General features: G+C 43.7%; 2 protein-coding genes across 3 annotated transcripts in view; one reads left to right on the top strand and one right to left on the bottom strand.

Annotated features, from left to right (window-relative positions):
- Nucleotides 1-14,084, bottom strand: part of LOC306976423 (KATNB1-like protein 1) — a 54,959-nt gene that overhangs the window by 3,508 nt on the left and 37,367 nt on the right. Inside the window, exon 1 of one of the 2 annotated variants that reach the window (XM_079574346.1) lies at nucleotides 3,204-3,795. The exons of the other annotated variant lie outside the window; for it this stretch is intronic. Coding sequence (XP_079430472.1) covers nucleotides 3,204-3,250 — 47 coding nt within the window. The 5' untranslated portion in view covers nucleotides 3,251-3,795. Of the gene's footprint in view, nucleotides 1-3,203; nucleotides 3,796-14,084 lie in introns of those variants that run through there. 2 annotated transcript variants of the gene reach the window in all.
- Nucleotides 27-7,403, top strand: acp7 (acid phosphatase 7, tartrate resistant (putative)). The gene is made up of 13 exons (XM_079574344.1): nucleotides 27-137; nucleotides 907-1,107; nucleotides 1,192-1,374; nucleotides 1,528-1,553; nucleotides 2,214-2,311; nucleotides 4,861-4,923; nucleotides 5,858-5,972; nucleotides 6,041-6,154; nucleotides 6,334-6,400; nucleotides 6,587-6,654; nucleotides 6,725-6,796; nucleotides 6,990-7,127; nucleotides 7,207-7,403. The coding sequence occupies exons 1-13, from the start codon at nucleotides 29-31 to the stop codon at nucleotides 7,270-7,272; spliced, it is 1,320 nt and encodes a 439-aa protein (XP_079430470.1). The 5' UTR covers nucleotides 27-28; the 3' UTR covers nucleotides 7,273-7,403.

Genomic DNA, 14,084 nt, shown 5'->3' with positions numbered 1-14,084 from the left:
ATAATACTGTGTTATGCTTAGAGTCAAAATGGGGCCTGTCCACACTGCCTGTGTCTTGTTATGCCTTGCTCCATGGCTGGTCCGTGGGCTTCCTCCCATATGGACCCAACCCGAGCAGGTGCATCTTTCCTATCCAGGTAAGGGGTTTATATGCCTCATATCTATTTTTATTTGATTTTATTGAACACTGGCTGCTGGGGATGATGGTGAGTAAGTATCTGAAATAATGAAAATATATGTGGACTGTGATCTTTAAAACCTGTTGACTCTGTAGTTTAGTGCTCTACAAACATGTTCTGAAATAATACATGGGATACTGTGTTATTATAGCAGTTTATATTTCAGCTTTCTCTGTGATGATGTTTCAAATGAACTGAACCTCAATTATAAAACATAAATTGCCAATCTTATCAAAATTGCAATACTTGGGTATTACTTTTCTGTATCAAGCAGTCCCATTAAAATGAATATGTTTGTTATTACACGGTTATTACAGTCAAGTTAGATTCAGAAATCAAAAACTGTTATGTTTATCATCACCATTCACAGTGGGAGGGAAATGTATGTCAACGCTTTGGAATTTGTCACATTTCTGCCTAAATTGGTCTGATCTTTATTAAAATATCAAGAATGAGACCCAAAAAATCACATGTCGTCATATTTTTATTGGCCATAGCAAGGAAGTGAATCTTGCTGAACTGCAACAGTTTTGTATAGAGACATTTTCTGACCAATTTACTTCTGTTATTTGTTATTTCTTTTCATTTTACATAAACCGCTTTCATAATCATACTTCTATCAGGCAATAACGCTCAAAGATCTTTAATATCTCTCCAGCTCTGAATCTGCTCTGAAAATCAATCAATCGGAAAACTCCTCATAACCAGCTGATTTAAATTCCTTCAGGGCTGGCAGGTTGGATGGAGGTGACCTGGACCACCTTTAATAAGACCGACAGCACGGTGGAGTATGGGCTCCTGGGAGGCCGACTCTTCGACGTGTCTACGCGAGGCAACAGCACACTGTTTGTGGATTCAGGAGACGAGAAGAGGCAGATGTACATCCACAGAGTCATCCTCGCCGACCTCAAACCTGCCACGACATACGGTCAGTGCGCACGTGACGGATCACAGCCTCTTTTTAGACGTGATGAATTATTAACGGACTGTACCCACTTGCTGCCCGTTTTAGTGTACCACTGCGGCAGCGACGAGGGCTGGAGCGATGTGTTCTACTTTACGGCTCTGAATGACAGCGCCCTCTTCAGTCCAAAGTTCGCGCTGTACGGTGACCTGGGCAACGAGAACCCTCAGTCCCTGGCCCGACTGCAGAAAGACACCCAACTGGGAATGTATGACGCCATTTTGCACATAGGTAGGCTTCACAGGCAAAGAAATATGTTTGCTATTATCCTACTATAAATATGTGGGACAACACTGGCTTTACCTTACTTTAAATAGTAAGAGATACATTTAAGTATGACACCAGAAACTAATCAAAAATCTCATACCTTTTGATATATTTCAGGTGACTTTGCCTACGACATGCATGAGGTAACTCTTCTTTCCTTCTTTTACCTCACATTAGTGGTCATTTAAGATCACTAAGGGCAAAAGTCTGTCATCAGAAGCTCATAGCCCCAAAGCCTTTCAGACTTTCTCCTAATTGTGCGACGACAGATGAGATAAGCCACCTGAACTGCCTCACAGGACCTCACCAAAGCCCACCACTATTTATTCCCGGGACTATATAGAAGGCACACATACAGTATTGGGAATATCATCACCTGAAGCTGGTTGTGCGTGATCAATTCAGCACACAGACCTTATCAAACTAGTAAAAAGGAGGGATCAGAAGCTCGAATAAATCTGCTGAAGCCGGCACTTCTGCAGGGTGATTTTCTCCCATTGTTATTTATAGCCGTAGCAATGTAAACAGTTGATATAATCCGCAGACTATTGCATGAATTAATAACCACATCCCTGTTGGGCTGTCAGCTTGAATGCAAAAAACATATCCTGTGGCTCCGGTGATATTTTCAAATAGAAAAACAGAGCTGGGAGTTATGTGAATGATACAGTGCGTTCCTGAAGCCGTCTGTAAAAGCGGTTGATGTTTTTATGCGGGTGAACTGAAAGGGGAAGAGAGAAAAAAAAACGCTCCTGCCTGGTGTTATGTGAAATATTTAGCGTCACGTCTGTTGCCGTTGCCAGGATAACGCCAGGATCGGAGACGAGTTCATGAGGCAGATCCAGTCCATCGCGGCCTACGTGCCCTACATGACCTGCCCCGGCAACCACGAGTCTACTTAGTAAGTACACTCAGACTTAGAGGTAGAAGTTGACCGGACTAACCTGTACTGCATCATTTTTAGTTGTAGGTTTTAGTTGATCCGGTAATACTAGAATTAGCCGTCATAGGCTCGATGTATGTAGGACTTTTTGTGTACTACTTTCAGTATTTCTCACACGACTGGAACCTGTGGCATTTTGCTTGACATGTCTATCTGTGTGATTTATTTGAAAATGTGAAAGCTCAACAAAGGGCCGCCTGCTGTTCTCTATTAGCAGCTGCTGTCTCTTGGCCGTACTAAAGTAATAAATGAGGTTTTGGGCAAAGGCAGGGTACATACTGTACACTATGGCGGCGAGGGTGGCCTGCCAAACAGCGATTGACAAATTACCTTCACGTTTGGCCACTGTAAATGAGAAGAGCGCTTTACTCTGAGTTCAGGAACATTTCTCTGCACCGTCGGAACAGATGGAAGCTATTTTGGTCTGGATTGGCATCAGGAGCCACTCACATCCAAACACAAACACGCTCTCCAGAACAAACATCACCTTCTCCCCCTGGTTTCATCAGCTCTGGGTCTGTGTCTTGACGTCCCCCCTTGATAGAACATGTCTGCATTTCGAATGTGTTGTTGCCATTTCAGCTTAGGATCTTTTCTCAAACATAAATCACATAATAGGGAGTAAACATATGCTATTTCAATATATGTAAACGACTGCACAACAAGAAGATTATGAATAGATATAAATTATTAGTTTATGTATAGTAACAGTATGTAAACAGTAGGCTTGGTGCAATGGGGGCAAAGTCTATTCCACCATGTCTGTCTGTGATTAAATCTCTCCAGCAAATGAACTTGAGTAACATGCACATTACCGATGATTTATTCGTCCCTATTTCATAATATTTACCTCCGTTCAACTGCGGCCCTCATCTGGCCGTAGCTCCTGCTCATCATTAAGGCGCTGTGAACAGTAGTCTCTTTTTCTTGGCTCCACGTCTCACCGTCACATTCTGATATCAAGACCGACGGATTACATAACCAGAATAGTTTTTCTCTTACACTGCCCTCGTCGTGTGTTTTGCTTTGCGGTGCGTTGATGAGTCCAAACTTACCAGCAGCTGGCTCCCGCTCTTTCCTCGTCGCTCCGTTTCACTATGTGCTCCCTATTTCCAACCTCAAAGCCTAATGGGTGTAAGTCGGTTATAACAGCGCTGACCGCAGCAGTTTGCGCTCAGCATTCCGCTCAGATGAGAGCCGCTGGGCCACAGAAGATGCTCGGGCTTCAGTCAAGGCCGCCTTTGTTCACTATATGCAATGTTCACTTCAGTGTGGGAAGTTGAAGTATAACTTGTCATGGGAGCTGAACTTCTAAAACACTACATCAGCATGGATTAGGCTGAACAGTGTGCAGCCTCTGCAGTGATGGACAGAGCTGGAAAAAACTCCTTAGAGTCTCTCAAATGTCTTCTTCAGTGTGCATGTAAGGCTATACAGTAGTGCTAAATGACTGTTACTCCTAGTAGTTACTCTGGGCCTTGGTATGATAATGGCCCATTCATTTGCATTACTATTAGCCTGCGGTCCTCTTGTGACGCCAAGTATGTACCACATGATATTTCTAAAGGTGGAAAACTAAAGCATAACATATATACTGTAGCTGTAAATGACATCTAACCCAAAGGAGGACAAAAATGTCTCTAAATCACTCAAAAACATGAACTGTTGACAAAAATCCCATGTTCCACCAATAGTATGGGTACCACAGTTTGAAAACCACTGTCCCAGTCCTTTCTGAAAACATTATACTGATCTTCCTGTAGTGTTCTTTTAATGAATAATGACCATGGAATACTGGGAACCTTCTGATGAGCTGCTCCACTGTCCTTTACCCAGGAAATACACATAGTATTTGTATTTAATCAAATGAGACTGTCTGCTTGATGAGCGAGTCTGCATTCACTTGACTTTGTGCCTTTGTTCAATTCTTTACTTGTTTTATTAGGTAATAGCTTATTTCCATGTCCTGCATAATTATCCAAGATGATCAGACTTGGGACATGATTTTATTCCACTGTGGAAATTACAGATACAGTAGATACCAGTTATGTGCAAATGTATTATTAATTTCATCCAAAATTTGAACTGAAGATTGTAAAGTTCATTCATTTTCAGCAAACTGAAAATCTTTCATTGCCTGCTATTGCTGACTATTGCCACTGGGTGTCACTAAAACCCCACATAATCGCGCCGTCGTCGTGACGCCACAGCGGGCAAGTCCTGTTTGTTGTTTACAGCCTACTAGGGTCAAGGAGAGGTCTGTCTTTTCCTGTCCTCCACTGACCTTTGAACCCGGACACCTCCAGTATCCATTGGTTTCGTGCCTTAACACACGGTCACCTTTGCAACAGACCTGAAAGAACACCGTCTGCAGGAGTTTTTTTTTATTATTTTTTTATCAGGATTATGCTATGCTTATGCCTACTTGATCTCACAACACAACTACAGTTGTTTTGTTTCCAGCAGAATCCGTGGTTTATTCACTCATGTGTTTACTCTGTTCACAGCAACTTCTCCAACTACAGAAACCGCTTCAGTATGCCCGGCCAGACTGAGGGCCTCTGGTACAGGTATGAAAACGCCCTCACTCCATCAGGCTTCTATTTCTATTGAGCCACTAAACTATCATTTACAATATACTTATGTGTCGCCTCTGGCTTTAGACCTTTTTAATAATTATGAGAGTTTATTTCCCTGCACTATAGCTCAGTAAAACACTAAAGGTCATGGTGACGTGTTTCCTCATATATTTGCATTTTAACCTTGTTTTGGTAATGATTTAGTGGTAATAAAGGATGGGACAAATAAATGCAAAGGACAAATTGCGTGAATGGGGCAAACAGCAGTACTGAACCGCAGAACTGCATATCGATGCATAATCCGTAACGGTCTTATGACTAGCATGTTTGTGCCTTGGCTGATAATCAAATGTGCAGCAAAGACGCATTGCCCTCAGTTCTCTGCAGCCCGGTGTCCAGCTGCTTGTCTGCTGGCTCCACACAAAGGGTCCATACATCCCGCAGAGTGAGTCAGAGGGTCTGCAGACCACTCTCTCTCTCAGACTGAAAGATTATATTCTGTAAAACCGCAGAACAGCTGCCCTCTCCTCTGCTCCACGGCCAGAGCGGCTGCTGGCTGAAGGCCCCTTCATCATGCGCACGCTTAGGATGACTACACTTCCTCAAAAGCTTCTGGAAACTACTGGGAATCTTGTTGGAACTAATTTTAACAGGTTGTGCCCTCTGCTGGAAACTTGTGTCCTTTTTATAGGTTGCGTAATTTCTCAAACACTATTAAGAAGATTTAAAAGCCTGAATAATCATAATATTGGAGCTAATGTTAGAGATTGACCAGTGAAAGGGTTTCTATGACAGCGTTATGATGTCGGGGATGTGTCTCTTCACACTTTGCAGAGTTTTAACGCGTGTCATGCTCCAAGTCCAACATGCCCTCTCTCTCAACTGGGTCAGAGCCGTGGATCATTTTTACGGTTTGTGTCCGTAGCTGGAATCTGGGGCCGGCGCACTTCATCTCCCTCTCCACCGAGGTTTACTTCTACCTCGACTACGGACTGGAGCTCCTTTTCAGGCAGTTTGAGTGGCTCGAAAAGGATCTGGAGGTTAGTCGGTCATTCCTTTGCAGATCCCTGATTATTGGTGAATTTAAGAGTCATGTTGTTTCACGCAGGAGGCAAACAGGCCGGAGAACAGAGCAGTGCGTCCTTGGATCATCACAATGGGGCACAGGCCTATGTACTGCTCAGACGACGACCAAGACGACTGCACAACCTTCGATTCGTATGTAAGTGAAGTGCAAGGTTGGCCTATCCACAGCCCAAATGAATTACCGAACTTGGCGTTAATTATAGTCATAATAACCAATTAGTTTTCCGTCTGAAGTCACTGCAGTGTGATCAGGCAGTGTCTCAGGTGTAGGATTACAGGTGCAAGCGAGTTCATTACTGCTCTGCTCTCCATCAGGTTCGTCTGGGGCGCAACGACACCAACCCCCCAGCACCGGGCCTGGAGGATCTGCTCTACGGCTACGGTACATTCCCCACGGGAAAAACAATTGCCAACTCTCAAATGTTGAAGCGGATCAATTCTTACCTGGCATTATCATATTTATATATAACATATTTTACTGGTTGTGTTCGCTTTCATATTTTGACATGACATCTTTCTCTTGGCTGAACATGTTCCAACTCTGAACAATGATCACGTTTGGTTCCAGGAGTAGATCTGGAGCTATGGGCGCATGAGCACACATACGAGAGACTCTGGCCTGTTTATGGGGATAAGGTTAGCCCCAGCCAAGGTTTTACTGTTCTACTTTTATATTGAATTAAGTGAAAGATGTTTTTCTCTGTAGGTGTATAATGGGAGCAAGGAGCAGCCTTATGTGAACCCCAAAGCTCCAGTTCACATCATCACTGGCTCTGCTGTGAGTACTTCCACACAGATAAAGACTTCAAGTTCTTACAATAAATAAAAAAATCCTTGTGAAGCAGCTGCTCTGTCACATGTGGCCGCAGCAGGTTCAGAGATGTGTTGATGTTAATCATCAACCACAGCTCCCTGAGTCACCTCAAAGTCTCTGCTGTGCCACAGTCCATTCATGTGTGACTTGTGTGCAGGGTTGCAGAGAGAGAACTGACAAGTTTAACCCCAACCCCAAAGACTGGAGCGCCTTCCGCAGCACAGACTACGGCTACACACGCATGCAAGTGGTCAACGCCACACATCTTTATTTGGAGCAGGTCTCTGATGATCAGGTAAACTAGGAGAATAGAAATAACGCACATGCCACTGAAGCTAAAAGCTGCCTCTGAAACTGCCATCCTGTTTTTTCAGAATGGGAAAGTTGTTGACAGCTTATGGCTGGTGAAAGAGAAGCATGGCCTCTCAGCCTGGTTATGAAGAGTCACTCATTCACTCACGAAATGCACTTTATACAAATCTAAACAGTTTTGCAATTCTTCCAATTCAATTTGTAATATATATGTTGTTGTTTTATATTGTAGACATTGCAGAGATTGATTAAATAAAATAATTCTGTTTAAAATTCATACTATTTTCTTTAAACAGTGGCATGAATAGCACATTCAGTGCATCAGATTTTACGTACAGACAGCGCATGCAGAATCATTTAGGTGAGGTACGTACTTTTGGAAGCCAATCGCACGTCTAATAAGACACATGAATATTAGACCACTGCTGATAGCCACCAGTGCAGTTCTATATTAAACCTTTTCCATTCTGCATGAATATTCAACCAGAACACTGAGCGATGACTTGGCATATCATGAGCTCCTTCATTTCCTTCAAAGCACACTTTGTAAACACCTGGAAATGCACTTCTCTGGCTCAGGCCACTGTCCATCACTCCATCCACAGACAGATGGTCTGCGATGATCCTGTCTAAACCTGGACCGTTCTCTCTCAGCGTCTGTGTGGCCAGAGGACTTAGAGACACCTGGAGACAGACCAAACACAGCGCTCTTATGTAACGGGGAAAGTTGGGGCAGAACAGACCTTTTCCTCTGAACGCCAGCACCACCATAGTGGGATTTATCACAGCAGGCTGTGCATTGGCAATCAGTGCACATCTGCATACATCTGGTTTAAAGTTGTCGGGCTGTCTGTTAGAGCAACACTCTCACTCTGGCTTTGCATAATTCTGTTGACACTGCAAAGTCTGCAAACACAACTGCAATCAAACTTAAGCCAGATCTCCTTATACCGACATATAGGAGCCTGTTATTGGCTGGAGATCTTTATCCAAAGCACATGCAAGGCCATGAGAGAAGTCACTCATGGAAACACTGCATGACCAAAACACTGAGGAGAGAGGGAAAAAAACAGTGCAGCAGCTAACATGGAGTCCAGATGTGTCAAAATATTTAAGTCTCTGGAGAATCCACAAGCGGTCAGGCATCAGTGGCATGAAATGATTCTACCCAGGGTTTGACATTTCCTGACAGTGTCCCACCGTGAGGGGCTGTCACAAAAACAGAGATCACCTCAGTCTCATATGGCTCCCCTCTGACCTGCTCACGTTGTACCGCCGCTCTGCGGGAAGTCACTGAGCAAGACACACATGGAAGAAGAGGTGCTGAGCACAGACTGCAGACACCGGCAGGGGGCCGGTCCCAACATGCCAACAATCACTGCGTTTGTTTACAGCCACCACAAGCATGTTTACGGTCCTATAAAGGCCGCTTGCTGCTTGTTTTCCAGTGTGTCATGTAACACGTATGGAAAACAATGATGGAACACTCTTCTCTCTTCAAGTCACGTGGTGTCTCTCTTCGTTTACATCCCAAATTGATCACATTCCAGGAAAAAGCAAGCGGGGAGAAAATAACATATCATTTCACATTACATTTGTGCTGTTGGAATATGAGGCTCTTAAATGAATGGCATGGTAAGTTTGTGGTGATGTGCTAAATGAGTCCTGTTGACACAGAGTGAGTGTTACCAAGAACAAGTCTGCACATTCAGATGATTAGTTCCTATTTTTAGAACCATTTTGCAACATACACAGTGCAGGCTGTCTCTGCAAGCTCGTCTTTGACTATTCTGCCCATCTTCCAGACAAAAGGTCAAGGTGACATGCCACCTTTGACCTGCTGCTGACTGTGGAGGCGCTACATTTAGCTGGAATCTGTCCTGTTTGCTCAACTCCACACAGCAGCTATTAGAGGAGCTGCTGTCTGTCTAGCCGACTAACCTCTACGGGACCTGACATGATAACATACCTGTGCTATTCGCTATCTGCTAAACTATAGTGTCAGTCTTGTAATGACACAGCTTTCCCATGCTGGGACACCGTGCACCCTCTGGGTGTTTACTTCTCATGCAACTCGTCCCCATGTGAAGGCTACATTTAGTCTTGCACTTGCACTTCAAGAGTGTTTCCTTGGTCACATGGGCCTCTCGCCTTAAGCAACAAGGCAAAATGAAAGTTTCCTATGCCCATTTTTAATAGTTCAGAAGTTTTAAAGTCAAGGTCAAGATAAATGATGAGGAATGTGGAAAGGTATCCAACAGAAGGCTGCCTAAAACAAAGATGACAAAAATTGAAAGCCACGTAAACTAAAATTACAATTTTTTTACATACATGTGCTACTACTATGAAGAATAACATGTTCTATCAGACTGTTTTACAGAAAACACAAGAAAAATGTAGGCAATTGAGATATTAGCTATTATCGTTTTGCTGCTTGGTGTAATTCTGTCAAGGGAAATAAGTGAGTGACCAAAAGCTGGATAAAAAAATGTTACATTTTGCCAACCCATTTTGCAATATTGCCACGTTTTCATCAACAATCATCATCCAGTGCAAAATAAAAAATTCCGTAACACTCTATTACTGCACAGACTTGCACATCCTGCTACCATAAAAACCAAAAACACTAAAATGTCAGTTCTCCGGGATTTGACATTAATAGGAAAACTGCGTGTGCACTTCCAACGCAGCACGCTTCCACACATTAACACCTGGCTAAATATAGTCTGAGCATTTTGAAGGAAAAATAAATGCAAAACACATTGACTTGATTCCAACCCACAATAGATTTACCTTTTGAAGATTGCTGGTTATTCTTATAGTTCTGGTGGGCGCTTGGGTTAAAACAACACTCCATTGAAATGAATGCTGGGAATCACCACAGACTATTCCACTGGAGACTACAGCCGCACGTGCACTTTCCTCCCAGCATCGCAGCGCACGTGTCTGAGCACACTTTTGAATCATTACTGCATGTTATGACTTTTCAGAAGATGTGACAGAGCTGTTGCACGTATACGCCATAGATTAAGCTACCACGTGGAATAAAGTAAGTTAACTTTTGGCATTAGCTTAAAAACAATATGACGAATGGGCCTGTTGAATCCCAGTCCGATACAGTCTAAATGTGTATAATTATTTACATATGGCCGTCATTTCCATTCACTCCATAAATAGGAAATGTAAAGCAGCAGTGACAGGGATTCAGCCCCAGGGGCCTCCTGATGAGCAAAACCACAATTTAGCAGAAAGACAGGCAGCATGATAACCAGCAGCATTAATGAAAGCAGAAACAAGCAAGTTCTTTGTCCGGGAACATCAACTGTTTGTCTGGAAACTCTTTGCTGATGACACTTGCGGACACACACACAGCACGGCTTATGTTGATTGTCTGCGCAACAAGTGAGTCAACAGTTTTTGTGATGATTATGGTGAGAAGAAAATACCGGACTATAAAAATGGAAACAATGAAAGTGTAAAACCTTCCAAAGAGGTCTTCAGTTTTTCAGTGGGAGTTCTTAGTTTTTGTATTTTACTAGAAGCAGTGACAGTAGTGAGTGTTTGCTAAATATTCCTAAGATTGCTGCTGTGTCCACCTTGCCTCCCGTGTCTGTGTGCTCTGGTGTGTGGCGGAGAGTGGGACAAATATGGGACAGAGGTTGCAGATGATCCCAGTCCATTGATACTCTCGACGAAATCCATCGATATTTCAAACTTCAGTGCTAGTCCAACAAGCCATTTCTATCGAAGCAGCAGCTGTTGATCCATCGCTCACTCTGACAACGCCATGTCATGATCTCCTCCAATGCAAATACCCAGATTCCTAAAGAAACTACTGCAGACAAGTTTCCTCGAGTCAGAGCAGACGGTGCCAGTCTCTAACAGCGGCTAATGACTGCTCTTAGGCTGGTCACGCCTGGCCGCGGAGGACAAATTGTGTGGCTGAGCTGTCTTCTCTCACACAGATGAACATCACTGGTTTAACAATGCCAAAGCCCATTATGCCTTCCGTGTGCGCTAAATGGTGCGCGTGCCAGGATGTCTGCCTGTTTTAAATACAGTTTGTCTAGAACGCTATAGGCATAGACGATGTAAAGTCAGCTAAACCTATTGCGTACAACCTGGATGCTTACTATTGCTTTCCTTTATTGAGACCGAGGTTTACCTTCTACCTGTGTCCCCTGAGTAGGCAACAAATGTAATGACATACACCGCATGCCTCTGTGCATTTCGAACCACTATTAGTCATGACCCCGGAGTCTAAAGGAAATCCTTGGCCTCTGTTGGCATTGTTTTGACAGGGGCATAAGCCAGTTCTCCACACACACAGATATTTCAACACCTTTATTCCCATGTGCTGTTGATTTGACTTCTAGATCCGCTGATATCCGCCATGCTACTGAAGGAGCAGCTCCCTGGACAATTCCAAAGTGTACGTAAAAGACTGCGATGATTAGTCCAAAACGGGCTGAGGTATGCCAGGCATTAAACTCTCAAGTTAAGTGTTGACATTGCGAACTCCCTTGGTTCTCCTGTCAAGAACAGTGGTGTGCAAAGCCCTGGTCAAACCCAGGTCAAGAGCTTATTTGTGAGTGGATATGATGCATCAAACTAAACGGGACGTGGCTGGCAGTACGTCTTCTGAAAAGCGCGCCTGCAAGCTGTGAAGGTAATCAACCCGGCAAGACGATATGAAATGTTATTTTGGACAGAATGTGATCGCATAAGCCTGTTTCTCTGAGGGGAAGGTGGTTTTTAATATTTCTGGAGCTCGCTGTGCTTTCTTACCCATTGGTGGAGAAAAAAAATAGTGGCTTACCAGCTCGTTTGGTAAAGACAGAGACTTGCAGTGCTGAGAAAACACAGATGTCTAAGAAGAGAAGAGCATCAAATATTTGGAGAATGTGTTGGGATACAGCGGGTTTTGTCGTTAAAGGCAACCGATGACCCGTGACTGGGGACGTGCTTAGACACACAGGTATGTCCACTGTCTAGACTCTAGACCCATACGTCTGTGTGCTGGACACTGTACAGTAGGATGAAGTAGAACCAAGAATGAGTCTGAACAGGGGTTTTTCTAAGGTTACATTATGCTAAATGCCCATCCTCTCCTATCTTTTAGTAGAAGCAATTCAAATTAAAATACTATATCCGAGCTAATAGCAAAAAAATCCTTGTAGTGGCAGTAGGGTGACCAGATGTCCCAATGTACCCAGAACAGTCCCAGTTTTGAAGCCTCTGTCCCTTTCGTCTTGGATTTCTCCAAAACCATTGATTTGTCCCAGTGCTATACAAGCTCTGTCCCAGTTTTCCACCAGTGCCATGCCAGAAGCAGTGTTTTTTACTTTAAACTTAATGACTTTCGGCCATCGTGCATCAAACACAACATTTCCAGTGTGAAGGAACCTATAGAAAAGCAAAACGTCTGGTCCATTTACTTTTACAACAAAAATATTACCATTAGACATGGGGCGATGGCACTTTTTAGCTCCTGCCACAAATTCCCATTGTGTCGGGGTTTTGGTACGAAAAATCTGGTCACCCTAAGCGGCGGCAATATGAACACTTTGATGAACAGTGTGTGTCCTGTAAAAACTAAAACAGACAGGCACACACACAGAGAAGAACTCAAACACACACCAGGTATGTTTGTCACGAGGATGGAAAGCTGAACAATGAAGCCAAACGAATGTTATCATTATGAATGCGTTTTAAAGATGTTACAATCTGAGAAGTGTTTTCGAGACTGAAATGGTCCCCTGCCTCTGACTGACATTCTGCTCCATCTCTCTGGTCTGAACAAAAGCTAACACAAACAGGATGGCCAACAGTTTGTTCTACCTTACAGTAAGTATGTTCGACCATCCATTAGCCACACCACGGTATGAATGTAGCCACAGAGACTTGTTTTTTTGTTCCTTCTTAAGTAGCCTTTTCAAACAGATGTGGACTGAAAGGCTTAATGATGGCGCTGACAGCAGTTATAGGAGATGTCTGTGTTCTTGTTGAGAGGAAGGGACTGCTAGAATTACCCGCACAGACCGAGCAATGTTGTGGTCTCTGTCTCCCTAATGCGAGCTCCAGAGAGCCGAGGTGTGCGAGCTTCGTTTTTTCCTGCCTGACTTCAGGGTTTGTCCCTGTACCAAAACCATCGCGAAGATGGAGAAGCTCGTGTTATTCTTAGCCGCCACCATTTGCGCCAACGTCGCCTCAATTAGGCATTAGCGTGCAGATCGAATGCAGGACAGGCTTTGACACACAGCGGCTTTGTGTTTTCGTAGGTGGATGGTGGATTTGGAAGGCATCCCCAGCACATACTGTATTCTGAAGTCATTGTGGGTGGTTCAAGTGATGTTAAATGTGTGAAATAGCTTGACACGTGCCAGTCGTTTAAGTACCTGAAGCAAACGGTAGCAGCTTCCAAAAATACTTGGAGGGGGTTGAAGTAAAACTTTGACAAAGGAGATGTTATTCAGGGAGGTAAAGTTCTAAAGAGACAATAAGCTTAAGAGGTCTTGAAATCCCAAAGCTCCAAGGAATCCCTTATCGTTTGTCTGACCATTCCTGTGGGTTTGGACCAACACCCGGCACAAAGTTTATGGGCCTCACTATCTGATGGAGGTTCGGTCGGCTATGATAACTTGATCCCTGTAACACAGATCTGGCCAAAGTAAAGAGGATTATGCCCGTGTGACTTTCTCCAGCTTACATGTGTGATACAATCTCATGAAGTTTAAAGACAAAAGGTATAAAAACAGAAATACTTTGCGCATGTGATAAAATGTCACGGGAGAACGAGGCAGGACTTCAAAGAGACGAGTGGGACCCATCACCAGAAAGAGCAGCAGACATTTGTTTTATATATAGCAAGGAGATGCAGACTCAAGGTCAGCCAAAACATAACTGCTGATGGCTGAACAGAAAACGCAGTCCAAGGCCT

Source organism: Gobius niger (genome assembly GCF_951799975.1).
Source record: "Gobius niger genome assembly, chromosome: 16".
NCBI classification, from domain to species: domain Eukaryota; kingdom Metazoa; phylum Chordata; class Actinopteri; order Gobiiformes; family Gobiidae; genus Gobius; species Gobius niger.
Note: the sequence above shows the minus strand (reverse complement) of the source record. Positions and strands in the feature narration are given on the sequence as shown.

Bases quoted from the DNA above. Each gene is read 5' to 3' on its own strand.
- acp7 (XM_079574344.1), top strand. From the start codon at position 29: ATGGGGCCTGTCCACACTGCCTGTGTCTTGTTATGCCTTGCTCCATGG. The intron at 1,108-1,191 runs GTCAGTGCGCAC...TGCCCGTTTTAG, and splicing joins CAAACCTGCCACGACATACG to TGTACCACTGCGGCAGCGAC. The intron at 6,655-6,724 runs GTTAGCCCCAGC...TTTTCTCTGTAG, and splicing joins GGCCTGTTTATGGGGATAAG to GTGTATAATGGGAGCAAGGA.